Raw genomic sequence first — 26162 nt, 5'->3', positions numbered from 1 at the left:
GGTTGATGAATAAATAACCCTGTAGTGTTTGTAATAATGTCTGAATATGTGTGGGTGTATTTTTGTCTTCCAGCCTCATCGTGAAGCATAACTGCTGTAGCAAAAAGCCTGAAAGCTTTAGTCTGTATATCACATCACAAGCAAAAGCTGGCAGAAGTGTGGCGGGGAGGGGGTTGTTGGGGGGGGTTTGCTCCATCTCCAGAGAGGTAGGTGGAGGGAGGGGTGGGGATGCACAATGAAGAGCTGAATGACGCAGCCGAGAAAGGAAAGGGCGGGATGCATGGAGTAGAATCCCCAACAAGGAGATGAGGAAGAGGAGTAGGAGGAGGAGGTGGAGAAGAAGAAGCGTAGGCAGACTGCGTGGGAAGGAGATGCTGCATAATCAGCTTTCGAGGGCTTTCTCCTGCTTTCCTCTTTACTCCACTCACTCCTTTTTTGAGTAGCCTATTTCTCTCTGTCAGCCCTTTCCTTTTGTAATTGACCGTCTCTCTTCTCTTTTAATTTTTCACGTTTCGTCGACATTCGCTGTTTTGTTTTTGTTTTGTTTTTCTCTCCCCAGAATGACTCATTTAGCAGCACCAATTCAGGTGTGTCAACATGACACTTTTGTCTTGAAATTCACACTTTTGAAATGAATTTTAAAAGAAGCTAATGTCAAGAAGTCTCTGCTTGTGTCTTGAGACATGACACCTTAAGCTAACTATTTGCTTAAGATGGAGAGTAATACAAAAACAGTAGGAGCAGTGGTTCGTCTGTACGCATTTCCCCAGTCCAATTCACAAAATAAATCTTTTTATAGCTTTATGGCTATCTAACATTCTGCTCGGGTCTTCTCAGTCAGTCCTATTTCACACTTATCAGCTTTTGGCATCACATTAAATTAGCTTCACATAATGAGTGAGAAACAGAGGAGTCGACTGATCATGAGCAAAGAGCGGCCCGATGAGTCATTGGCGTCTCTTACGCGTTCAAACCGCGCCTGGTTGCTGCTCCTCTAAAAGGCAATCCGGAGCTTGGGAGGAGAGAGGCAGGGGAATGTGTGGGTGAAGGGGGAAGAGGAGGAGCAGGTGGTGATCATGGTAAAGGGAAGCGATGAGGCGAGAGAGAGAGAGAGAGAAAAGGAGAGACGGGGTTTTCCTATCAGAAGCATCCCCTGAATACTGAGTAACTCCACAACAGATTAGGTGGAGCAGGTTGGGAGATGGAGGAGAGGCGGAAGGGATTGCAGAGGTGTTCATTCATGTGTGTTGGGCAGATTTCAAATGTGCAAATCGTCGGTGGGTATGTGTACAAATGGTACCAAAAAAAAAAAATAAGTCCACGGCTATTTGGGGTCCTAGACTCTGTGAGTACATGTAAAGAACTCCTACTTAAAGGGAGCGATCCATTAAGAAATCTGGGTTCACATTGTTGAAAACTGCTGAGGAATGACTAAGCCAGTTTTGGGTTATTTTGTTAGCTTGGTGCTGTTTTGTAACCACCATGCAGCCCTGAAATATTTCTTGTTTGAGTTGAAATCTATGTTACGCTATATTTAAAAAAAAAAAAAAAAGTAATTGGAGATTGTATTTAAATCTCATAAGGTCTTATTTTCAAGACCAACGGACAACAGACAAGTCATTGCAGTTTGTTCAACAAATTTTAAAAAGTGAAAACAAAGACGGTAACAATCAAGCATCAAGAACATGCAACAGGCACCCAGTTCCAGTAATGATCATTTGAAGTGTGGACTGTAAAGCTTAACCCACTTAGCCGAAGACTGCAGTATTTAATGGTTGGTAAAAAGTTTGTATCCATGACAAATAGTGTCCAACAACTGTAAGGAACCATCCGGGGTGTTTACGTACATTTTGTTGCCATAATTACCGTGAGGTAAGAAACTGGCCCTTGAAAAGTTGTTTCTTCATGTATGTAATTTTTCATATTTCTATAATAAAAGAAGTATCATTTCTATTTTTCTTATGTCTATAATTTCTATGCCAGATACAAGATGTTCAGTGTGAGACTCTTAATATGTTTCATATTTGTGACTATGATTTAGCAAGGACAGATTGTGCAGAAATAATAGTAGCCGGGATCCGTTTTCGGTTTAAAAGTTACACACCCTTAGATTTGCTAGTAACCAGTTAGAGGTGGAACAGAATAATGTCAGACGCAACCTGTAGACGCCACTTTCCTGTCAGTAAACAACTGTGTCATCTGCATACAGATGGAGAGATTCAGACTTAAATTATATACATTGTTAAAAAGTTATTGACCCAATACAGAGCTTTGTTTACACCTTACTGGGAACTACGCAAAGAATTTCATGGAACAAATATCTTTTTGAGTTGCAGATTTAACTTTTACATCATTATAAGAATAATATTTGCATACTAATTTTTGCTACTGCCACCAAGTGAGCAAAATTTAAGTATGTGAGGAGTGCAGGGATGTAATACACAGATCAAAGTCAAGGTTCTGATCATTTCATAAAACCTGACTTGCTTGAGACAAGAGGGAGCAGCTAATTTAGTTTGCATAATTAGATAACACAATATTGAAGGAAAAAATGACCATCATCTTCACAATTTATATCTGTTATTGTTTTTTTTTTCTCACAGGTTCAATAGAAGTTATTCCTCATTCCACACTCTGATGATGACAGTGATGACGTCTCCACACATAGCGAAGGACAAACCGATTCGGTTTTGCCACTGGCTGCCTGCCGATGTGTCAGCCCCGGTTATTGGCTGGCAGACAGTGGCGACTGTGGCGGAGGTAAGCTTTGGTATGATGCAAAAGAGTGAAATGAAATCACACGGAAGGCTGTCGCTGTAGCTGTCTCCCTCTTTCAGGAAAGATTAATGTCAGACTCCCCAAAGCCTTTCATCCACCTCCACTTTTAATGAATGAATGTAGCTTTTAGTGGTCGGCGCTTTTCATCCTGCCGTCCGTCAGGGTGTAATACAAAGCAATGTCTGAAACCAGGGAGCACACAGCTATTTTGCTGAGAATAAAATATTTCCTGTTTATACCAACTGTGTTAGAAACAAACTGCATGTATTTGTACAGCCAGAAGCAGATAGATATAGATTTCAAGTCAGTGTCAAAGTATCATTTTCTATCCTTTCAAACCTTTTCCTACGTCATTGTTATTTCCTGCTATTTCCTTATTAATGGGCATTTAATTGGAATGGGCTACTAACACTTGAATGCAGCACAGATTGTTTTATATTTATTTTTTCAGTCTGTACTAAATCGATTCATGGAACCTTTCTGCATCATAACATTTCCTCTGTTTCCTGTGGTTTCTCCCATCTCAGCTGATCGCACTGCACTTTTCTTCGCCTTACTTTTGATGTATAGTTTTGACTTGTGGATTGGCAGTACAACAAAATTAAAAAAAAAAAAGCAAATATTTGGCTTCTTTTGAGACAAGCGACTTTATATTCGTGGTGCAGAAATAATCTTACTTTTAATCTGTCTTAGTCCGATTTCTACCATACAAACTCTCTCTCACTTTACTGTTGGCAGTAGGGATCTTGACCTACAACGTCTGGCCATAATAAAACATCACAGTATTTCTCGTTGAGGTGACTGCCATCTTCCAGACACAAGCCAATTGAGGTCAGCGTCACCTGACGACGTTGTAATAGAAGATGCCTCAACTACTTTTCTTGGAAGCATTCGTTTGGCAACATTTTGGATTTCCAGAGAGACAGGGCATACCATCAGTAGAAACGGGGGAATCCTGGCCTGCTGACCATGGTTTAAGCACTTCTCTAAGGTCTAAAGAGATTCAATTTGGTTTGTTCGTGTAGCGCCAAATCGCAGCAAATATCATTCCCAGGCACTTCACAAGACAAACTGGTGCAATTTGTTTTATGGAATCAACATTTTTATAAAAAATCAAATCAATTTTGCTCAATCCAATCCAATCCAATCAGCTCTCATTACACACAGCCGAGTTCGATCCCCGCTGTTTTATTCCTCCGTTTACCAAAGTCGGTCGACCGCATAATACCAATTAGTAAAAAGTTTATTATCCAGGAAAATCATGCAGATTTCCTCATGTCAATTGTTCTGCAGCAATCCTTTTATCCAGAGCAAGCATGTGATGGTGGCAGGGCAAAGAAACAATTACCCTCGAAAAGGAAGAAATCTCCGACAAAGTTTTGCCTACTTTGAACGAGAGGACAGAAAAGGCGGAGAAAGCAGACACAGTTTCACTTATCTAGGATAACATTTTTATGAAAAGGAAATCGGAGTAAATTGAGTTAAAGCGCCTAAAAATCGGCTTTTGCCTCAGAAAGAAACAAAGTTAAACTTACAAGCACCGAAAACCAATCTGATAGCGAAAACATAGTCAATGGCAGCACGTCGAGGTCTTGCAGTGGTTTCATCCAGGAAAGAGAACAGAATCTACAGTTACAAAGTGCATCTCAGCCGTCTGAGGGAGAAACAAAGGTTTCTCGGTTCAGTTTAAAAATGTGAAATTGGGATATAAGCACCGAATTTGCAAGTTTATTGAGCTGTATGACGCATTGGTGTGGAAAACCTTGTGGTGCTGGGAGGCAAAGGGGACACAGTTTGATTAATGTTCTACATTAATTAATCAGCGACCTGGAAGGTGATTTTTAAGATTTCATGAGGTCCCATTATTTGCTCAATGACCAGCTCAGCACCCCAATCCCAGTCGGCTAGAGTAGACGCAGCTCAGCCAATGTGGCGTGGCAGATCGTTCAATGTTACAGCGGGTTATGATGACTTGTGGTGTCATTTGTGAATTCCGGTATAATTGAATTCTGTTTCCATTTGGGTGAAAAAATCTCATCGTGGTGAGGAGTTAAACCCTCCGTCTGACAAGAGGGACGGCCTAAAAGGCACGAAGAAGACGACGAACATTTGACAACTCCCCTTTGTTGATGACAGACTTGATTTGGCTTTTCTTTCCAGTTAATTTGGGGGGAGGTGATAAGGGCATGAAAAGAAATCGATATGAGCCGCAGCAGCAGAGAGAAAAATGAAATGAGATTCATGAGAGGCAACCCAAGCTGCAATCCGTTCCCACGCGTTAATAAACTACCATTCCCTCCGAACAAAGCACACTCTGGCCAGCTTCGCTTCATTCTTTTTATTGACAGATTGTAAAACAAGCCTAAAATAACACTTTTCTTTTTCTTTTTTTTCTTGTTTCAAACAATTTGGTCCCTTAAGGTTAAATAGGTTCGACTCAACAGTAGCTAAGTTGCTATGAAAAGCTCATCACATTTCTTCCCCAAAAGAAATGAAGTTCACAAACAAGCAAATAATACAGATTTACTTTTTTTTTTTTTTTAAGAAAGAAATTGCACGAAATCTAAGTCCGAGTTTGACTCTTTTAAAAGTGAATTCCCTAACATACAAAACGTCTCTGCCTTTTAACAAATAATTATAAATTATGGACTTGATTTTATTTTTTTTTTCCTTTACCATAAGTCTGAGAAAAGATAACGATTCTGTTTTCAAATGTGAACTCTCATGCAGTCCTACATGTGGCTATGGCACCAATGCATTTGACAGGCTACTGATTGTATACAAACACCGTTTACTTCACTTTTACAGTTATCAGTCTAAATCTAATGAAGAACATTGATTTAGTCTAGCTCTTGCGATATTGTGCTGGAATGCACAGCAAACTGTATTACATATATATCTTATTTTACATCTGCACTGTTCCACTTAATAAATATGGCCATTTTCTCTGTGGTTTCTAAACTGTTGTTGTCGCGGACGTTCCAGGCTTTCGATGTGCAGGGAAAGCAGTTGTCCTTCTGTTTCACAAGAAACCTTTTATCCTGCTGGTGTATCGTATTACCCTCTTGCTGATGACATCAAATATTTGGGCCGTAATGGTTCAATATGCATGTGGCGTGAATGAAAGGAAAGAGGAGCAATCATAAGGCTCTCCGGTCTCTCCTATTTGCATTCACCTCCTTTCATCTCAGTCAGGGGAGGAATTCAGCTCTTGCCCACTTTGCAATAAAAGAAGACTCTTTTCATGCAGAAGGAGAAGATATAATGTGGGCAGACAGGAGAGAGGTATTATCATCATCATCCACCCAAATAAATAGAGAAAGAGCCCTTTGCATTTACTGCAGGGCAACAGCCTTAGAGGATGGTGGGGGATGCAAGGAGGATTTCCCTCCTCCTCTTATCGTTAATATTTATCCCAGTCGTCTGCAGTGATCCCCTTGCTCCACATTACAGAGGCAGGGATTTCTACAGCCCATCTGAGGAAAACTTTATGAGCGCAAGCAGTTTATGATCAAACTGACAAAGGTGCTCAAGATGAATAACGTACTGTAGCGCGTCCTCGCTTTACTCCTAATAAATAATCAAATGTTCTCATTTTAGTTGAATGGTAGCTGCTGTTTCCTGGAATCGCACACAAGGAGTAAATCGATTTGATTTTTGTTCAGGTCAATTTTGAAAAAAAAGTTTATTTTTTTTTTAGCAGAAGACAAAGGAAACCCAATGAGGACAGTGGCATTTACATATCAAGTTTAAAATGACGACCTGCTGTATTGGTTGTTCAGCAAATCCCACCGGTGACAGACTGGACAGAAATCTAAGGAATTTGGAGGCCAAATGAAGCATAAAACTTCCTGTTGTTAAAAATTGTACATGGTCTACCTTGGCAGGTTTGTTGGTCTGGCTTGCACAGTCTGGCCTTCACTCCAATGTGCATAAATGAGCTGCTTCCCTGTTGCCAATTCACCTCCTTGGACCACGTTTGACAGATACTGATGCTCACTGAACAAAAGCTTGGAAATACTATGACCCCTTTCTGAAAACACACCAGTTTCCCCCTGATCAAACTCTTTCCAACCCATCAATTGTTGGGACAAACTCTTCACTCACTGCCTGTTTTCCATACAGTAGCATATGTCACGATGAAGATATAATCAGAAGCCTCCCTTGCAGAAAAAGCTCCATCGTAAACCCACATTGACCAAGCTCTCTCTGGGATTCCCCTAGTCGTTCAATGGCCCATGCATGTGTGAGCTGTCAAAACTCATACTAGAATTATGGAACGACTACAGGTTTGAGAGATCATCAACCATTATACGTTAAAAAAAAAAAAAAAAAAATCACATCTGTGATGTGTTTTCTATTTCCCACACCTGTTCCTGAAAACACTACACTATATTAGCCACACTTCAGACCAGCTTGTCCTGTGTGTGTATGGCTAAAAATCATAAGCGCCAAACTTCGTAAAGGTGAACTCAGTGTATCTTTGCAGCACAGCTTTAATTGCTTCTTCATATTCTGGAGAGGCAAAGTCGCTTATTCTTCCAGAAGTCATCTAACGGTGGGCTCTGCCTATACCTCGCTTTGCGAGCCCACGGGAGAGCCCACGGTTGGCTAACTTCGCAAAATCACAAAGAGATGGTGAAAAAGTGTCTTAATCCCACACTTTGAAGTTTTTCCTTTCACACCACCTGCCAGAGGTCACAACGTTATGATCAGTGTATGCCGGAAGGTAGCGCATGTTTTTAGAGCTTAGCGTGGTTTTGAAAGATTTCTCACAATAAATACCCATCATGTTCAGTAGTTCTTACGTAACTGCCTAAAAGATAGCTGTAAACCTGTAAACACAAAGGTCTATTTTTTTCCTGCCAAGACAGAGACACGTGGTGTCAGTGCTGCGCCAAGTGCTAAGAGCTTATTGAGTTCTTACGGATACACCTCGCACAGTTTCTAAATTGTTCTTTACGCTATCCAGGTGTTCTAAAACGTAAAAGTACCTATTAAGTAAAACAAACAAACAAACAAACAAAAAAAGCAAACAAGAAATCAGCAACAAAGTTACGGAATGGACTCAGGAAAGAGAAATATAAATAGGTTCCCTTCAAAAGAATACATTTTACAAGAAATTTGCCTCGTCTCTGAGAAGGTTGTAAAGTTTGTTGATTTACACAACCAGTTTAGACCTTTTCTCGCGAAGTTTAAAGTGACATAGAATCTACCAGTATGGAGATTAATTTGTCTGATATGGTCTCGGCAGATTAATTAAAATTTTAATCCTTCATTTAGTTCAGCTAATTATGACTGGCAGCTAACTGTTGTACTCAGTTCGAGAGCTTTTCACTTGTCTAATAGCACCTGGTTTCACAGTGGATCAGTGAGCAGAGGCTGAACCTGCGTCCAGCTTCAGGTTTTCTAACTGGAAAGACATAATTGGCAACACAAACTGAATCCAAACGTAGAAATGGCCGAAAAAGGATACAGCTATCAGTAAAGCAGGTGGGATGTTCTGACATGTTTCTCTGCTTATCTCTTGTTTTCTACAATCAATCATGTTCATTTGGAAGCTGCAAAAATGTGAACATGAAACACATTCAAAACGCTTAACACTGAGAACATTTCTTTTAGATCTCTTGGTCTGTAGGCTTCATTTGTGGACTGGTTCAACGTGTAATTTGTTATGTTTTTTTTATTCATGGCTCTAGATTTCACCACTCAAGCCATGCACAAAAGAACACAAACTAAAACCAATACAAATTGTGTATGAGGAAAAGTGAGGCTGACGATGTCGATGACTGGAGCCCTGCTACACTGGGCTGTGGTCTGGGGAGGCATGTGCGGCTGTTACGGTTACACACTCGGTGGGTGCGTCCTTGGTCCGGCGAAGGGCCGCATACAGCCTCTCGTCCAGGTTAGAAGTCAGCTTGTCCGTGAGCTCTGCTGTGATAGTTTGAGGGCCGTAACCCGAGGAGTTAGGCGGGTGAGGAGGTGAGCGCTCGTCCGGGGGCTCAGGAGGGTGCCCGCATTGTTTGCTGTCCTCCTGAGTGTCAAGTTGCTCAACCAGCCCTCCATCTTTTTCAAACAATGAGGGCTGAAGAGGTGGAAGAGAGGAGGATGTGCGTTCCTCTGAATCTGTGACCGTAAGTTTCTTGTTCCTCAACTCAGACTCAGTAGACGTTGGCTCAACCTTTGGGGTGTCAGGAGTGCTGCCAGTTCCATCGCTGGTCTCCTCGTCAGGCGCGCTGACGATGCGGGGCAGTGTGATGTGGTAGCTCGTGTCCAAGGGGTAGTTTACGCTTTCTCCCCTCCGCAGTGGGACACGGTGTCTTTCAAAGGAGGTCTGGAAGTGTCTTACTCCGGGGTCACTCCACTGTTTGTGGCGCTGCCACTGCTTACGGAGGTGAACACGGGAGCGGTGTTTTCTTGGCGACTCCTGCAGGTCAAACTGAGGATCGTGGCGGAGGAACTCATGGAAGAGCGCATCTGTTTTCTCGTCTATGCTGTAGTCACGCCGATGAAGGGTTATTGGTTGAGCTGGAGGCTGTGCAGCCTCTCGAGGGTTGAGCATCTGACCATATGGCAGCCAGCTTAAAGCGCTAGCACCTATCTCCATGGGAACTCCTCCACTGGCACCCAGCAACAACTCATCTTCAGGTTCCTCTTCGAAGAGATGAGACTCGAAGCTCTCGCCGATAGTGCCCGTTCGCCCCGCATTGGTGAAATGATGCCTTTTCTCATGGGCAGTTCTGTCTTTAGGGCTGTCGGTGATGCTGCTGCTGCTAAACAGCCTCAGATCCTCGGGACCTCGAGACGGAGCCTCTATTGACGCATACCCGCTGTCCATCTGTAACAGTTTACGAGTCCCCGATTCTCCATCACTACTCCCACGCTCTGATTCTGTGCTACCGTGTTTTCTCTTTAGTGACTCTTGCATCCCCAACTTCTCATCTGCATAAGCAAAGAAGTCCTTGTCCTCCTCTCCACCCTCCGCCTCATCGCCCAGGTCCTGGGACGGGTAACTGGGAAGCCCTCCTCTTTCAGCGTCTGTGCGTACACTCAGCGAACAAACACTGTCAGCATCGCTGCAAACCGAGTTCCTGTCGTTGTTGCTGCTCTGGTCGGAGGCAGCGTACTGTTCTAGCGATGCACGCAGTGTCCAGATGTCTCGGTAAAGTGACTGTGAATCCTGGGGTTGGAAGGAGTCTGGGGAGTAGCCGCCTTCCGTCCTCACCACAGAGAGGGTCTCTTCTTGGGGATCAGGGGACAAGCCAATCACCCCCGGTCCGCCACGGCTGCAGCTGGGCTCCACCACCACCTCTACCTCTACCCTGCAGTGTGCACACAGGGGTTGGGAGACAAAATAAAATACAATAATAAAATAAAATGGGAGAAATAAGGACACAAGTGCAACACAAGTGTCATTTTCAGAGAGCATTGACCTGAGAAACATTACTGTGTTCACAGAGCACAGAATGATTTTTATGACTTGCAATGGCTGCTGCTGAATGTCCTCTGAGAGCCAAATCTTTGAAGCCACAGGAACTAATATTCTGCTGTCGGGTTTGGAAAAAAAAAAATTATCTTCCAAGAAGAATAAATCCACTTAAGTAACTGAGCAAAAGGCTCATAAAACAATTTTGCTCATTGCAGCTTCCGAGAAGTTAATTACATATTACCCAATATCATCAAGCACACACAGGAAACATTAATGTTTATATGTTTATTTAATGTTCAGCACTAGCAAAATCCAAAATTATATACTGAGCAGTTTTTACTTTATGAAACTAAAATTATATAGGAAAGATATAAAGTTAGAAAAACAATTTAATGTTTGAGGACCTTGTGAAATTACCCAGCCATGTCAGCAATGGAATGGGTTTTTATGCCAGAAATAAACTCTGTGTCCCAATTCTCCACACCACTCTCGGGGGAGGGAGGAAGGGAAGAGCGCTCTGGGAATCCCCAACATCCTGCTTAAAAACATGAAATCGAGTTTAAAAGACCTCTTGTTTACTGGGACTTTGTCCCACAAGTGGCCGGATTATGGCGAAATCGCATCTTCACAGTAAGTTGGTATGGTGTTAGCAACTGATTGCATCTCACAGAAAAACTATTCCTCTAAAACAGATCAGGAACACTCTGTCATTTGTTACCCAATCTTTAACATGAAGACCTTAGCTGTGAATTTGTAGCAGCTATTTCAGTAGGGTTAGATGACACATGCAGGCTGCTACAACTGGATTGTAAGATGGATGGATGGATGGATGGATGGATGGATGGATGGATGGATGGATGGATGGATGGATGGATGGATGGATGGATGGATGGATTGAAAGACATTTTACAGAAAATGACTGAATGCTACTGAATGGATAATTTATGGATAGACGGATAGATCATGTAGTGGATAGATGAATAAACACAATGATTGCTGAACCTATAAAGCAATGAGTCAATTTATTGCATGAAAAATTAAAATGAGCTTTCTAATGTTTGATGATTGATATACTGAAGGACAGTTTTGTTTTTAGAGATGTTATCCATTTAATTTGTGTTTCGGTTGTGTGTGGTTTTTATTTCCGTTTTATTTGTTTTTGGTTGCTGTGTTTCATTTTGGATATTTAGAATAACTTTCAATTTCAACGTTATGTGTTTTTTATATATAAAATTAAAGTTTATTGGTCTTTGAGAGAGGGAACTTGCATTATTATGCCATTATCAATATTTTACTTTAAAATGGTCTTGAAACAATATCATCGTTTATTGCAATAATTACTGGGCCCGGAAAATCTCTTATCATCCACGCATCAGTCATTGATGTGTGGATGACTGAACAGCTTTTAGATTGTGAAAAATGAAACAAGACCTGGAAAACAATTGTATCAAACTCCCCCTTTTTTTCCCAGACCGCGTAGACATACATGTGTCACTAGTAGCCTTGTTTGGTCTAACACAAGTTGTTTTGTTTTTTTTAAGAATTTACTCGGCAGATTAGTGAGGGAGTATTGAGACTCAGAGTTTACGTTTTCCGTACAGTGTTACCATAGCTTCTCTTGTTGCCGTAAAACATGGTTGCAAGGCAGCAAAGCAGTGGAGGGGATGAATGGCAAGGGAATTAAAGATACCTGCCGAGGGAGGGGGGTGGTGTGGATGGGGGTGACAGGAGGCGTGTGGTGGGCTGGCTCTGATAGTAGGGGACATCCTGGGTGCGGGCAATGTACTGGATGAGGTCTATGTGGTGAGTGTCATTGTCGTCCTGGTCCATGCTCTCGCTGGCGGCTCGCTGGCGCTGGAACTGCCTCCGCTTGGGAGAGCCTGGTGCACACCAAACACAAAGAAAGAGCAATGAGTTTCGACAAGCCTCGAGACAGCAGGAGCCGAGTTGCACTTAATTCAGCTGAAAGCTCCGTCCGACTGTTTGGGATTTTGTGATCTCTGTGGAGCGAGGACAGAAGAGCATCGGGAGGAACCGGCGGGAGCGTGTGTATGGTAGATGAGGTGAGCGGCAGGGAGGATTAAGTCAAGGGCTCGAAATGATTTGGAACAACCAAACTTTACGTCATTGAGCCATCTGTCTTGTGTGCTTGTGTGTTTACGTCCAGCTCAGGGAAAAGGCGGCTCACAGTGGGTTGCTGGAGCTCCCTGCTAAACCGCTATCTGCTTACCATGAGAGAATGTTGGCAAAGACACAAAATAAGAAAAATCTACAGAAAAAAAAAAAAAAGAACAATGAATGATAGAACAGAAAGAGTATCAGAAATGAACCTCTCGTGTCCAGGCTGGATGCTCTTTGGCTGCTGTCCAGCTTCCACTTTTTAATTTTGAAGTAGGGGCTGGCCCCCTCCAGACTAGCGTGGCGCCGAAGTTTGGTGAGAAACTGCAGGACGGGCCTCGGACTTCCCGCGATGCCACAGGTGGGGCCCGCACCGCTGTTCCCCATCGTCGGCGCTGCCTCTCCTACGCTGACACTGCTGCCCCTGTCCCGGGGCCTCGCTCGCATCATTTCGATCTAAGCAGAGACACAGAGATGTGGTCATGCGCAAAAATGCGCCCACAGCAGTAGTCTGAGTGGAAACCTCTCTGACAGTCCGTCACTAATGTAGCGTCTCCACGTTCACCCTTCAACCATCGTTCCCTCATGCCGTGTGAGCTCTAATCTAATGTGTGCAGAGATGTCTTTAGGTGCAAAGTCTGGCCGAAAATGCACCGCTTGACAAGTGATCCATGTCTGCATCTTCATGAACTTGGTAATATACTTTATTCTAGTTTCCTTCTATTGTCTTTTGGACAGTTGTTATATCCTTACTTAGTACTTTCTGGTAAATTACTCCTAGATTTAATGTTAGGTAAAGCTACTTACAGAGCTGGAGGTCGGCTTCGTTGAGCCGAGAGCTGCAGATTTCTCACAGAAGCTGGTGTCAACAACAGAATTGAGGGCATCCCCGGGGAGGGCACAGCTGGGATTCACGCTTAAATTGATCAGCGGCGTTTGTGGCAGGGGGCAAAGCATTGGCTAAAAAGTGAAGAACAAAACCCCCTCAAAAAAAGACTTTGTTTTAGGTTTCATCTGTTGACTATGTGGCTTTTTGAAAAAATAAATAAATAAATAAATAAATAAATACATAAAATGATACAGAAGAATTGTAGTCTCTGACCTGGAATATGGAAAGAGCTGATTTAGCCACAGGACGAGTGGTTGACGTGATGGTGTTTTCAGCCGAGTCACACTCGTGAATCGTGACGATTTTGAGTGCCGGCGGGGGGATGTTGAGGTTTGTGAGCCGCGCGTTCTTCAGGTGGTGGAAGTCGCCTTCGGTCAGAGTGTACCTGAGGTGCACACGGGTGAAAAGTGTGTTTGCAGCAGAGCATGCGCAGTGCCTTTCAAAGGTACCGCTGCCCTTTCAACTGTGCAGCTGTTTGCCAAGTTGTAACCAACAGATGACCACGTGAAGTAGATAACAGTGAAGCGAAAGAAAAAAATTCAAATGCTTTTCAAATTAAAAAAGAAAGATCTGAAAAGTGTGGCATGGATTTGAATTAGACCCCCTCTACTCCGGTAAGCCCAAAATAAATGCAGCACAACCAAACAGCAACTTTAGGAATCAGCAACTAACAAAAGAGTGAGAGTTCACTTAGACACATTTTAATCTCAGTTAGACTGGATGTGTTCTGTGCAGATCTCAGAGGTTTGCTGGAGAACGTTAGTAAACAAACAGCAGTTGTGAGCGCCTGTCAGAGTTTTGTTCAGTCCATCATTTGAAAATGGAAAGAGTGTGACACAATTACAAACCTAAGAAATAAACTGACAAGCTTGACAGAGAGGGCTAATCAGTTAATTTAGCAATTCTGACTTTATTGGAAGAGTAACAAGAGAGACAAAAAGACTGTGTTAAAATAAAGTCATAAAAAGTCCCATTTGCAGCTTGCCACAAGCCATGTAGTGGGCATAAGTGTGCAATAGATTATGCTGTTTTGAAAAACTAACACTCCACATAGCCTTGAACACATTGTGCATGGTGGTAGAAGTGGAATAAAGGACATAAAAACTATTTGCAGTTGATAGGAAGTTGGAAGGAGGTTAATGAGAGGGACGCCTGTAAGAAAACCTGCAAAACCCTTGAGACATGACAGGATTTTCACCTTCCAGCAGGAAACAGGACCCCCAACATACAGTCAGAGCCACAACGATATAACAAAGTCCGGATTTAAATCAAATTAAGAAAATTACTGAAAATCTCTGGAGAAGCCGCAGAGATCCAGACGGATCTCCGGTGCAGAAATCTGTCAACAGAACGACCATTAGTCCTTCAGTTTTCTTCAGCAGAAATGTGGAAAGTGATTGAAGCTATCAGTAAAGGGCAATCCTGGAAGAAAACCTGTTCACAAAAGTCTTAAAACTGAGGCAGATTTTACCTTCTAGCAGGGCAATGGTCCAAAACACACAGTCCAGCCAAAGTTAATGACTTTAGGCTATTTAGGAGTGCATTCAGTTTTATTAATTGGACAAAAAGAAAATCTAAAAAATAAATAAATAAAAGATACAATTAAATCACTAAAGTTTGTGGTTGCAATGTAACCAGATGTTTAAAAATACAACTTGTAGAAATACTTTTGCAACCCAATGGAAGTGGCACACATTTGTATTACAAAGTTCACATTGGTGTGTCTTATCATTGCATAAGAAAGCAAATCAATTTCAGAGCCATCACAGCCTCACAAAACTCAAGGTTAGGCCCCATAGAATAATGTGCAGGGCTTCAGGAGAAAAGTAGGACAGCAAAGAACAAACAAACACAAAAAAAGCTCTTTGTTTCCCCAGCATATATAATGGATTCTACAGTCATTCTCAATGCTACACCAGCGTAGAAGTTGGACATAGTGAATTGTTTACATTCTTTGATCTCAGAAAACAACAGTCATTTAGTGCAAGAGTCGAGTGCTGAACGAAAAGCAAAAAAATCTCTTTTCAAATGTGTGTGTGTGTGTGTGTGTGCGCACGCGCTGGCTATCTGACCTGCGGCCCTTCTCCTGGGTTTTCTTGCCATGATCAAAGAGAGCAGCTTCATTGAAGGAGACACGGCGGCCTGTGGGGCCGGTGGACAGGAAGCGCTCTGTCTCTTGGTTGTGAGAGCTGGCCATGGACAGGCAGTCTGACTCATCCAACTTGATAGTGATTTCTGCCCAAATATAAAGAGACAGAGGGAAGTCAGAGAGACTCAGATGTTCAGGCTGATAGATGGAGAAGAGTTTTAATAAAAGATGAAAAGGAGATGGATGAGTAACTATACAGTCATGCACTCAACGTGACTGGTGGGCAGCTGAGCAGGAGGTTCATCAACATTCAACACGCCACCCCCACGCCCCCCACAAAAAAAATAATAATTTAAACCCAGTTACACTGACTTAAACTTTAAGTTAATGAAGTTTTCTCAATGACTTTATAATGAAGTGGTGAAATCGAAACATACCTGGAGTGTTTGTTTGATTCCTTCATGCATGTTTGAGAAATTCTCTTGGCAGCCATTTTCGGGTGCCTAGGTGTGTGTGTATGTATTAGAGAGAGAGAGTTTGTGTGTGACCTTTGAACTCTCTTTCTGGTGTTTAAATGGTTTTATAATTCACGGAACAAAAATGACCCATTAGACCATCTTTGTACCCTAGTGGTGTACAGCCCACATGGACATATAAACAAAAACAAAGTGCCGCTTTTTCCAATGATGGGAACCATTTAGGAAAAGTCATAAAATTTCAAGTTGGAAAAAGATAGTTTAGGGTATGTTTTTTTTTTCCAACAACTAAACATTGTAGTGGGTCACTTTTGACCCACAAAACACAAGGGTTAAAAAAAAAAACAGCTTCCATCAGAGTCAATCTGTTCATTTATCCCTTCTTCCTTTCTGCATCCCCATCTTACCAGGGGTGGGCTGAGACTCCTCCATATAAGGGGCAGTTTTCTCGGGGTCATCGTCGGCCCTGGGATTGAAACACAAGAGCAGATTATTGCTGTGACAGGATTACCCACAAAGTTTCTGACAACCAAGACACTCAGCCGTTCTAACACATGGCATATGCATGAATCTAAATGATTTCAACATAGCTCTGTCTGTTTGTTTTAATGTTGTTCATCTCCTGGGGGGAAAACGCTGTATCCCAGTCTGAAGTCTTCTGATGCATCAAACAGGTTTTCCTTTAGGAATGCTCCTCAGCTTCTCTGTACTTGCTGAAAAACACATTCCCACACGAATACACTACCACCACCAGATCACAAGCTGCTAAGTATCAATACATGCCACCCTGTTCAGATTTCCATTTGGTTTAAAAAGAAAAAAAATCATCCATAGTTAATAACTGCAAGTGATCAACTTCTTTGTGGAGGTGTGTCTGCTCAAATCCATTCCTGCAAAAATATGAGGAAGTTCTTGGAGTAGAAAAACCTTTGCACTGTGTGCCTACCTGTGTGGTTACGCTAAGTGAAAGCCTAACTTTTACCAAAAAAGAACATGTTGCCTCGTTAGATTCTAAACGCACTTTTTAGGTTGCAGGTTAAACTCATATTAAATTCCATCAATACGACAGAACTCCTACACCTGCTCACCAGTTCCTCGACGTTCTTTCTCAACAAGTTTATTACACATTTGGGATATTTTCTTAAAACCCCTCTCTGTTTTATCACCCTTATTAGCTGCTGATCCTCTATAGTGCCTCCTAAATCCCAGGCAGAGGATTTGCTTGATGAGATGAGAGGGAAAAAAAAGAAAAAAAGAAAGAAAGCGAAAGCTCTCCCCAGTCATTTTCCTCCATTTTATTTCACCGTGCAGGGCTGAAAGCTGCATGCATGTGCTTGTGTGGGTGTGAAGTGACTGGAGGGACATCTCCATCCACCCAGATCTGTGCTTTTCCTTGTCTTTCATTTCCTCTGTGGCTCCTGCTTTGCCGTACAAGTGTGATTTGGTGACTTCGATAGGCGTGCGTGCGTGTGCGTGCATGTGCGCGTGTGTGCATGCGTGTGTGTGTGTGTGGAGTCTCTGCACAGTGCTGGGTTGAGACGCAACATTAATCACCGCCGATGGCTGCTATGAAATCTCATTACCCTCATCATTTGTACCAGTCGGCCCGATCCTCGTTTTCACGCCTCGGCCTGAGCGCTCGCTGTTTATCTGCACCTAGAGCTCTCGTGTGCTCGTGTGTACGAGGGTTGTGCATGTGCTGCCGTTAGACGGAGCCACAGAATCCGAGGGGTGAGAGGATGGCGGGGGATGGGGGTGTGGGGGACGGAGGGAGGGCTCAGCCATTTCTGCAGTGAATAAACACAGACAATTCGCAGATAAATAGCCGTGAATACTGAAAGTGCCTCCAACAAGGTGTTTTCATAACAGCACCACAGGAGGTCCTGACATTCAAGGCAGCAGCCATGTAGAATGAGCGAGCACGCTGCGCTGTCATGCTTTAACATGCTTACACGTCTCTGTAGGCTGCCAATCCTGCGAGCAACAACAATCCAGCAATGAAAGCATATAAGTAAACGTTTTCTTTTTTATTATTATTATTATTTGCACTGCAGAGACTGTGAAAAGTTTGAACACCCCTGATCTGATATTGGAAAATTATTATTATTTTATTTTTTAATTTTTTTTACATTTAGCATGACGTCTGTTCTGTAATATTTAGCCAAAGCACTATTTTATTAGAAGAAAAAGTAAAAAATAAATAAATAAAACTTACTGTAATAACCTGGTAGCATAAGTAGCCACATTTTAAGCAAACATGCTGATTGAGTTTCATTGCCAGTTCAACTTTGCCAATATTTTCCAAATCTACCCGACTGTTGGGAAATCTCCTGTTCACAGTCTTCCATGAGTGAGCTGGGAGACCTTCTGCCAGATTTGGTTTTGGAAATTTTGGCTACAATTTTCTCAATTTGTTGAGTTGCGTACGAGCTGTGACTCAGTGTGGTGCCGGATAAAGACATTCCTCTTCATACTCATGTATTGAACAGTCACCTACAAGCTCAGGGTCAAAACTAACTAGAATTAAGAGGTGAAGATAATTTCATGACATAAACACCCCATTTCGAACTGAGCAACAACAACAACAGAAATAATTCAGATCATCAGTCTACAGAGGGTCTGGTGTTCTTTAGGTGATGCATAGTGTTATTTTTTCAATGTCAAACATACCTTGTAGAAAAGTCTTGGTTTTGCCTTCTCCTGACTGATACCTTTGAACATTAGATCCCTTTTATTTTATTTTTTTCAACCTCTCTGAATACGATGGTGTAGTCAAAGGATGCAAATGAGTATCTAATAAGACTAAATATTGCAGTCCAAACCAAAGGTCCAAAAAAGTGTTTGTCTAACGATTCCTGTTTTATTTTCCTCTCCAAACTGTTTTGTTTTCCAGTTGAATTTGTTTGAATTGTACAGTATTTATGTCACATTAAAAAAAAACAAAAATAAATAAAAAAGTTTTGAAATGATTTCACGCAATCATGCCTTTTTTCATTGAGAATCTGCTGTATGTCTCACTTGCTGCTTGTTTCACACATGAGTCTTGTTACATCCATTCTGCAATTACGATCAGCTCCACAATGAATCTATGCATAATAGGACTTACGCCAGACTCTCCTTTAGCAACAGTAGACTGTCAAGAACCTCCCATGCACATGGATTTGTAGCCTAACCTGCGGTTTTGAATTGAATTTTAGGGAGTTTTTATGTGCAGCAGAGCATCGTAGTAGGTTTGAGGGGGATTGGTAGGTAGATAACCGAGACATTTGACAATAACAAAAAATATCAGAACGAAAATCAATACAATGACCCTTTCCTACAGCTTCAACATCAGCAGCTGACTTCAATCAGCCTCGCTGAAACACGGTCAACAAAAAGTGAGCACCGAGGGGCTTTATGAGGTTACCATTTATTACTGTGATCTTATTAGATTACACAGCTGCTGCTTTTATCATGTTCTCTGCTTTTATCAGTTAAGTCTGTCGGTCTCATGTCGTTTCAAGGTTTATATAACTTCAGACAAGGGGACTTAAGCAAACGGCTGAGCGACAAATAAATACACGGTGGATCCGCCGTAGGTCCACCGCGTTGTTTCGACGCCGCACCTGTCACAGAGGCGCCCTCCTCGGCAGCAGCAGCGGCGGCAAACGATGAGGAAGACAGAGATGCTGACCAGCGTTCCTACCAGAAAGGCAGAGAGGATCACCAGGAGGAGCACGTGGCCATCCGGCTGCTCCTCAGGCTCAAGTGGGATCTCCTGAGGTAAAAACACAAAAAAAAGGTACGGAGATGTTAAAATGACATGTTTGCCTTTTATAGGGTTAGACAATGCTTCTTGTCTGAAACAAAAACAACTTTAGGGGGAAAAAGTCTATGTTTTCAGTAAAGTCACGCGTTAGCAAGCGCAGCAGCTTGTGAATCCTTGCTGTTGCCGGTTAAAATTGTGTCGATTCATACTTTTCAGCATCACGGGTCTTTATACCAAACTGTCGCTTTAGGCCTGTACGTTGCTTTTTGGGGTTTTTAAACAGATTGCACTTGGTGTTTGGACCGATAAGCTGCTTGGGGCTTGAGGAGCTCTGCCACTATGAGGCAACATGATACCGACAAAAAATAAAATAAAAATAGCAGTTCTAGAGTATTATCGCATAAAAACTTTAAATGACACAACATAATTTCTTTGGCTTAAACCAGAAAATCAACAGATGTTCCTACTGTTGCTTAAATAATATTAGGGCATATTGATTATAACAGGTATAATAATGTTACATATGGCAGTTGTTGTTTTTTTTTGGGTGGGTCGTTATCTTCACTTTTTTTTTTTTAATCAACGTTATTTTGTGCACACCATCAGGGAACAAAACCTACAGCTCTTCCTGCTTCGAGCACTGACAGTGCGCCATTCAGATTAATGAAAAGAAAATTAGTGTCACATTAAAACGGTTACAAAAGACGAGTTTCATCATCTGGAGAACATTGCCAGAGCGCAGCTCCGGCACAAAAAAGGCGAGATTCTTCTAAAATGCAGAAGAGGAGCAGAAAGAGAGCTCACCTCGAGCTGGCATTTAAAAACTCTGCTCAGGCTGCTTGTGTATTTTAGTATTATAGGGAGGTGTTTTATAGTTTACTGAAGGTTTTAATATGTTATAGGTCTGACCTACTACTTTTAGAAGCCCTCTAGGCTTCTGATGTCTTCAGAGAAAGTTCCTCTCTTACTGCTTATTATTAAGTCTGAAACTCACAGTGAGGCGTCATTCGTTACATACAGACATTTGGAACAACTTTCCCACAGACCTGGGCAGAGCTTTAGAGTGTTTATGTCTTTAAAAGCAATTTAAAGACTTTTTATCCTTGCTTTTGGTTATAGTTTTGTAATTATGTTTAGTGTATTGCAGTAGTTGATTACATTTTAGCTTACTGGATGATTATTCGGCTCTATTGCATTTTTAATTTGAATTCACTGCCTTTGCCTCATGAAAAAAAAAATATATATTTTTTTAGAATGCCATTGTTTGTATATAGATTATCCTTTTGCAATGTCCTATAAGCAGTGTTCTGTAAGCAGTGCATATTTTTATATGCAAAAGATAACTTTCTGGATGTTCTCTGGAATAACTGAACTCGTTTCACCCACCAAAGCTAAACTATGCTTTCATATTTTAGCTAGCCAGCTAGGAGCAACCGTGTCGCTTTGCTATTTTCTGCAAAGTAAGCTAGAAGGTGACAAACAGATGCTAACCTTCAACTTGGACAAAACTGTTTACTTTGCAACATGACAAGCTTTAACAATAGAGCCGATTTATGGCTGCTTGCCACATAACAGCAGCACCATGCAGTTTGAAAGATTGATTTTTAAGCCCACCGGTTGGTTGGCTTGCATAAACTAAATCTATGTATACAACTCTCTGAATGATCAATAAAGTCCAGGAACTATTAACCTGTCTAAGATTCACATTAGCAATGGGAGAAGAAGGAGTACAGCTGAGGGCGTAATCCACACACGAGCAGCACAGGTGGATGCCGCAATCAGAAGTTTTTTTTTGTTGTTTGTTTGTTTGTTTCAAACATGTTTAAAGAAGGAAGACAAAACACTTCCAGTTTAAACCCGAAATCATTGTGGTGTTTTAATTACTTTCCTCAGTGGACTGCACTAAAACCGGAGTTCTCTATGCCACACTCAATGTCTGGATAAGTGCAGTAAAATACTTTAATACAGATGTCCAAATGTGCCCATAAAAAGCAGAGACATCATAAAACCGATACATTTTTCAAATACTCAGCACTCATGCTGAATTCTGAAGTCTAAAGGACACACAAGATCTAAAGTAAGAACAGTCAGAGTGTAGATAAAGCAAAGCTGCATGCGCTAAAGAATCTACCAAGACAAGTTAGCCACTAAGGTTGTTTTTCGCATCTTATGCAACATTTCCTCTTTGTCAGTAAGTTGCTCAGCACAACTCTGAGGTTTAATGTCCCCAGAATCATGACAAAGTAAGAGAAATGTGAAGAAAAAAAAATAATTAATTACTTCTGTATTGTTCTTGTGGTATTCTGCAGAAAGCCGCAGCATAAAGTAGGTCGTTACTTCAGCAGTTATGAGAAAGACTTCCCAACATGATTATAGGTCACAGCTAATAAAAAACTGAAATTCAGTTTCTCGGAAAATTTACGAAACAATTCATTATTATTATTTTTTATTTTTTTTGTCTTTTAACAGAAATGCATGAACTCAATATGTGCACTCAATATTCGGTAGGGAGCTCTTTTGCATAAATTGCAAAAGTAGTACCTTTGGCAGTATACGGGCAGGCATTAAGTTCTGCTAGAAAATGAAATCTACCATTTCATTTCAAGAGCTTCTACTAAGGAGAGGGAAGCATGAAGTGCAATAAACTTTCCTGGCTAAAGTTGAGAAAACCTCAGTGAACCAACACCAGCAGATAACATGGCTTTCTAAACTATCACTGACTGTGGAAACGTCACACTGGACCTAAAGAAACTATGATTCTGAGGCTCGCCGCTCTTCTTCCGGACTGTGGGGCATTGGGAATGCTCCCACGGTAGAATGACAAATTTTCTTTCATCTGAAAATTGGACTTTGGACCGCCGAGCAACAGTTCACACATTTTCCTTTATAGCCGAGGTGAGATGCTTATGTCACTGACTCTGGTTCAGGAAATGCAACAGCTGTAGCTCAGGCCCTGGATACTGTATGTCTGAGTGTGGTGGCCCTTGAAGTGCTGACTGGAGCTTAAATCTATTTCTTGTCAATCTCAAGTTTCTTTTGCACCGTACTTTTTCCTTCCCAATACAATTCTTGTCTTCTGTCTCCCTTATCATTTGTTTATGCTATAACATGACTATTAAATAACATTTTTGTATGAAAGACGCCGGTCTATTGATTTTATGTAATATTCAAAACGGACTTTAGTTGTTTTTATTATTATTATTATTATTATTATTATTATTATTATTATTATTATTATTATTATTATTATTATTATTATTATTATTATTATTAATTACCTATGTCAGCATTCTTTAAAAATGAACAGAAAGAATTGTCAAAATGTACCACTGGGTGTGCAGATAAATTACTTAAATTTTCTAAATTTTTGATTTAGAAAACAAAAGTCTCACTTTTTAAATGATGTTTTCATTATTGAGTCCACCTGTGTAAACATGGCAGACTTTTGCATATCAGACTGACAATCTTTGAGCTCCGCAATAGACAACACAACAAGTGTTAATGTCTACTACCCTCTGACGTCACGCCATAATTTCTCTGCAAAGGGAAATTAAAGCTGAGATTAGATCAGAGATTTAATTATACCAGACCCAGGTCAGGATGTTCTCTATTAGCCAGTCAATCGACCAGAAGAGAATATGAGGGGAAAGTATGGCTCTGGTGGTGATCTGCACGCAACACACACACGCACACACACGCATTTAACAGGAAGTTTGAAAACAAAGTCAGTGGTGAAAAGCAGACTTACTGTGGAGTTTTCTGGTAGGATGTTCCAGACGGTAGACTTATTGCTCATGGTCCTGGCCAGCTAAAGAGTCCCCCTGAGAGACAACACAAGCACACGAATGCACAAAGGAAGCGCCTGTCACTGGAGCCGTTTATCAAATCACAAAGTTAGTCACCAAATGTGCTGTTTTGTCCAGGGGAATAAACCCAGGCATGTCAGCCAAGGGCAAGCTGACAGAATGGTGTTCATTAGCTCCCTAGAACGTAACTGGGTGCTATAATTTGTTGGTTTTAAGGGCAGCTGAAAGCGAAATCTATCCTGGAAACTAGAGGGATACTGCAAAAAAAAAAAAAAAAAAGGGGGGGACAGAATCGGCTAAATATCTGGGTTTTCGGAAATGCCCAGGCATTGAAATGGCTTTTGCAAATTGAAGCATTGACTCTTCGGCTGTACGCCACCACACATAGTTTTGGATCAGCCTGACAACTGGATCTATTCCCCCGTATATCCTCTCGCACAACAGATAGAAACATCAGTTCTTTCAGCACTGCTGCCTTGTATTTGCTCTTCCAGATCACACCCTTTAATACTGCTACTGCTGCATCAAACACCCACACATATATACACACACACACACACACACACGTACAGATGAAGCTACTCACCAGCGAGGAAGAAGCAACATGCCAGCAGCATTCAGCTCTTCTTGCTTGCCAGTCAATCACTGCAGCACTCAACTTCAGCAACACAAGCTTTAATCTGTTACCTAGTTCCCATCTGACTTCCATACACTTGTAAGCCATCTAAGAAAGAATGGTTTGCTTTGCAGTATATTGCTGCACCACATCCTGCTTTCTGCCAGCCCAGTGATCTTACCCTGATGGAGGGCAGCGCGCAGCAGCAGCAGCAGCAGCAGCAACAGCAGCAGCAGCAGCAGCTCTGGATTTGTGTGTGTGTGTGTATGTGTGTGTGAGTGAGTGAGTTAGGCTGTATAGCTCAGGACTCTCCTCCTCAGCTCCCTTGCTGCATCCTCAGCCGACTGAGCCAGAGCAGCAGTGCTTCCCCCTCAGGACCGGCCCGCTGGCCTTGGAGCAACGGGACGAAAGCGCTGCATGGCTGGCAACGGGCAAACAAATAAGAGAATTATTATGTTATTACACTATTGACATGATTCAGTTACCCACATTCAACAAATACTGTAAGATCGTTTTGAAGATTTATTTTATATCTCCTAACTTGGTGGAGGGTTGGAACTGGTTCAGCTCTGGCTATGATTGGCTAATTAAATACTAAAAAAAAAAAAATGTTGTTTTATTATTATTTATGTGCAATAAATGAATGAGAAGTAATAACTTGCTCTTTTTAATCTATCACGCACCTACCAACAGCAAGTATTGTTGATACTTTTCCTAGTTTAATAACAAACACAAAGATTAAGGATATAGACTTTGATGTGAAAATTAGAGCAACTGTATTTTTTTATTTCTTTTCTTTTTTATAGCCCTGGTTGTCGAAGCAGAAATTGCGATTGGTTGAAGCCTAAATCTTCCGGCCAATGAGAAATTGGTATATCGGACAAGAAACTGATGATTGGTGCATCACCGTGTGAAGGAACGAAAACTGCTTTAAGAGCAGGATGATAACGATAACAGTAACTTTCGTCACTTGGTCTAAATGGTTACATGAAAATTATAGATATTCACTAGTGCAGAATCTGGTGGAGCTGTGATAAACGTGAGCTGTGACACGAGTTTGCAAAAGAACTGTCAGGTTTCGCCGTGTTGTTAAGCCCTGGAAATAGCCTCTGCTGACTAGCAGCCAAAGCAGATGGTGAGACACGGGTGACCCAGCAATGCCGTATCCTTTCACGCTTAAAATCTCAATTCCTACCAGCTGCATTACCGGTATCACACAGCGCAGCTTTCACAGCGCGTTTAGATTTTGTTCCGTCTTTTAGCGCCAATTATCTTCACGCCTCCAACAAAGTAAGAAACATATATAGCACCAAGATTTGAAGGAGGGGGGGGGGGAATACATAAAAATGCTCGATTTCTTTGTGGAGAAAAACTGATTGAGGTTTTTTTTTCTTCTTCTTCTGATTTTCATTTCTGAAAGAATGCAGACTGATCCCGTGTGTTTTTGCTTTGAAAATGAATGGAAAACATCAATTTGTGTAAAACATACAAAATAATAATAATAAAAAAATGCACAATGGATGCAGCGAGGCATCTTGATATTTCACTGGCGCCTTTGATTTTTATCTGTCCGGCGTTTGGCAAAGCTTGAGCGAAGGCAGCGGCACGGCTCACGATCTAAACTGGCTGCACACACACATAAACACACACACACGCACGCACACACACACAGACACACACAAAGCGGCTACGGGCAGCACTCACCTACTCGACCAGCCTGGTCCATACGGGAGGTGGAGGGGTCGAAGGCAGCAACACAAAACACTCCTGTGAGCACTTCAATGTGTTCTTTTTAAAGCTAAAAAAAAGTATTTATGAATGAAACGCCACCGTTTGGGACACGCCCACCGCCCCGTCAGAGGCGCACCACGTGACGTAGGGAGTGAGGTAACTGGAGTGAGGGATGAAGGATCTCTCAAATTATCCCGAAGCGCATCACAGCTGGAGCACAGCCAGAGGAAAGCCTGGGAGGCTGAACTATATGTAAAAGTATATTTTACACACCTTATTCATAGCGAAGGAATTGTTGCTATTCTTTTTTCTTTTTTTTTCTTTTTTTTATCCCCTTTCATTTGTTTTACACATGTAAGCAAAGCCTTTAGATTATTTGGAACAATAAAATAAAAGTATGACTTTTTTCCCCTCATTTTAGTAAATCAAATCATGCTCCAATATCTGCCAACTCAACCATGTTTCTTAATTATAAAACAATA

At 41.7% G+C, this 26162-nt stretch overlaps 1 protein-coding gene across 3 annotated transcripts; it reads right to left on the bottom strand.

Annotated features, from left to right (window-relative positions):
* Positions 1 to 5688: 5688 nt before the first annotated feature.
* Positions 5689 to 25788, bottom strand: cbarpb (CACN subunit beta associated regulatory protein b). 3 transcript variants are annotated; one of them, XM_007570067.2, is made up of 11 exons: positions 25654 to 25788; positions 24131 to 24370; positions 23276 to 23348; positions 19385 to 19536; positions 16187 to 16245; positions 15287 to 15449; positions 13428 to 13599; positions 13133 to 13285; positions 12538 to 12781; positions 11898 to 12087; positions 5689 to 10100 (listed from the first exon to the last, which is right to left on the bottom strand). In XM_007570067.2, the coding sequence occupies exons 3-11, from the start codon at positions 23321 to 23323 to the stop codon at positions 8579 to 8581; spliced, it is 2703 nt and encodes a 900-aa protein (XP_007570129.1). In that variant the 5' UTR covers positions 23324 to 23348; positions 24131 to 24370; positions 25654 to 25788; the 3' UTR covers positions 5689 to 8578. The 3 variants fall into 3 exon arrangements, with proteins under 3 accessions (XP_007570129.1, XP_007570128.1, XP_016536185.1); XM_007570066.2 differs by having other exon boundaries at positions 23920 to 24370; positions 25654 to 25787; XM_016680699.1 differs by lacking the exon at positions 24131 to 24370.
* Positions 25789 to 26162: the final 374 nt, after the last annotated feature.

Source organism: Poecilia formosa, unplaced genomic scaffold, assembly GCF_000485575.1.
Source record: "Poecilia formosa unplaced genomic scaffold, Poecilia_formosa-5.1.2 Scaffold254, whole genome shotgun sequence".
NCBI classification, from domain to species: domain Eukaryota; kingdom Metazoa; phylum Chordata; class Actinopteri; order Cyprinodontiformes; family Poeciliidae; genus Poecilia; species Poecilia formosa.
The sequence above is the reverse complement of the archived record's forward strand: the minus strand, read 5'-3'. Positions and strand labels throughout refer to the sequence as shown.

Bases quoted from the DNA above. Each gene is read 5' to 3' on its own strand.
- cbarpb (XM_007570067.2), bottom strand. From the start codon at position 23,323: ATGAGCAATAAGTCTACCGTCTGGAACATCCTACCAGAAAACTCCACA. The intron at 12,782-13,132 runs GTAAGTAGCTTT...GTCTCTGCTTAG, and splicing joins CGAAGCCGACCTCCAGCTCT to ATCGAAATGATGCGAGCGAG. The intron at 10,101-11,897 runs GTATCTTTAATT...TGCACACTGCAG, and splicing joins CCACCCCCCTCCCTCGGCAG to GGTAGAGGTAGAGGTGGTGG.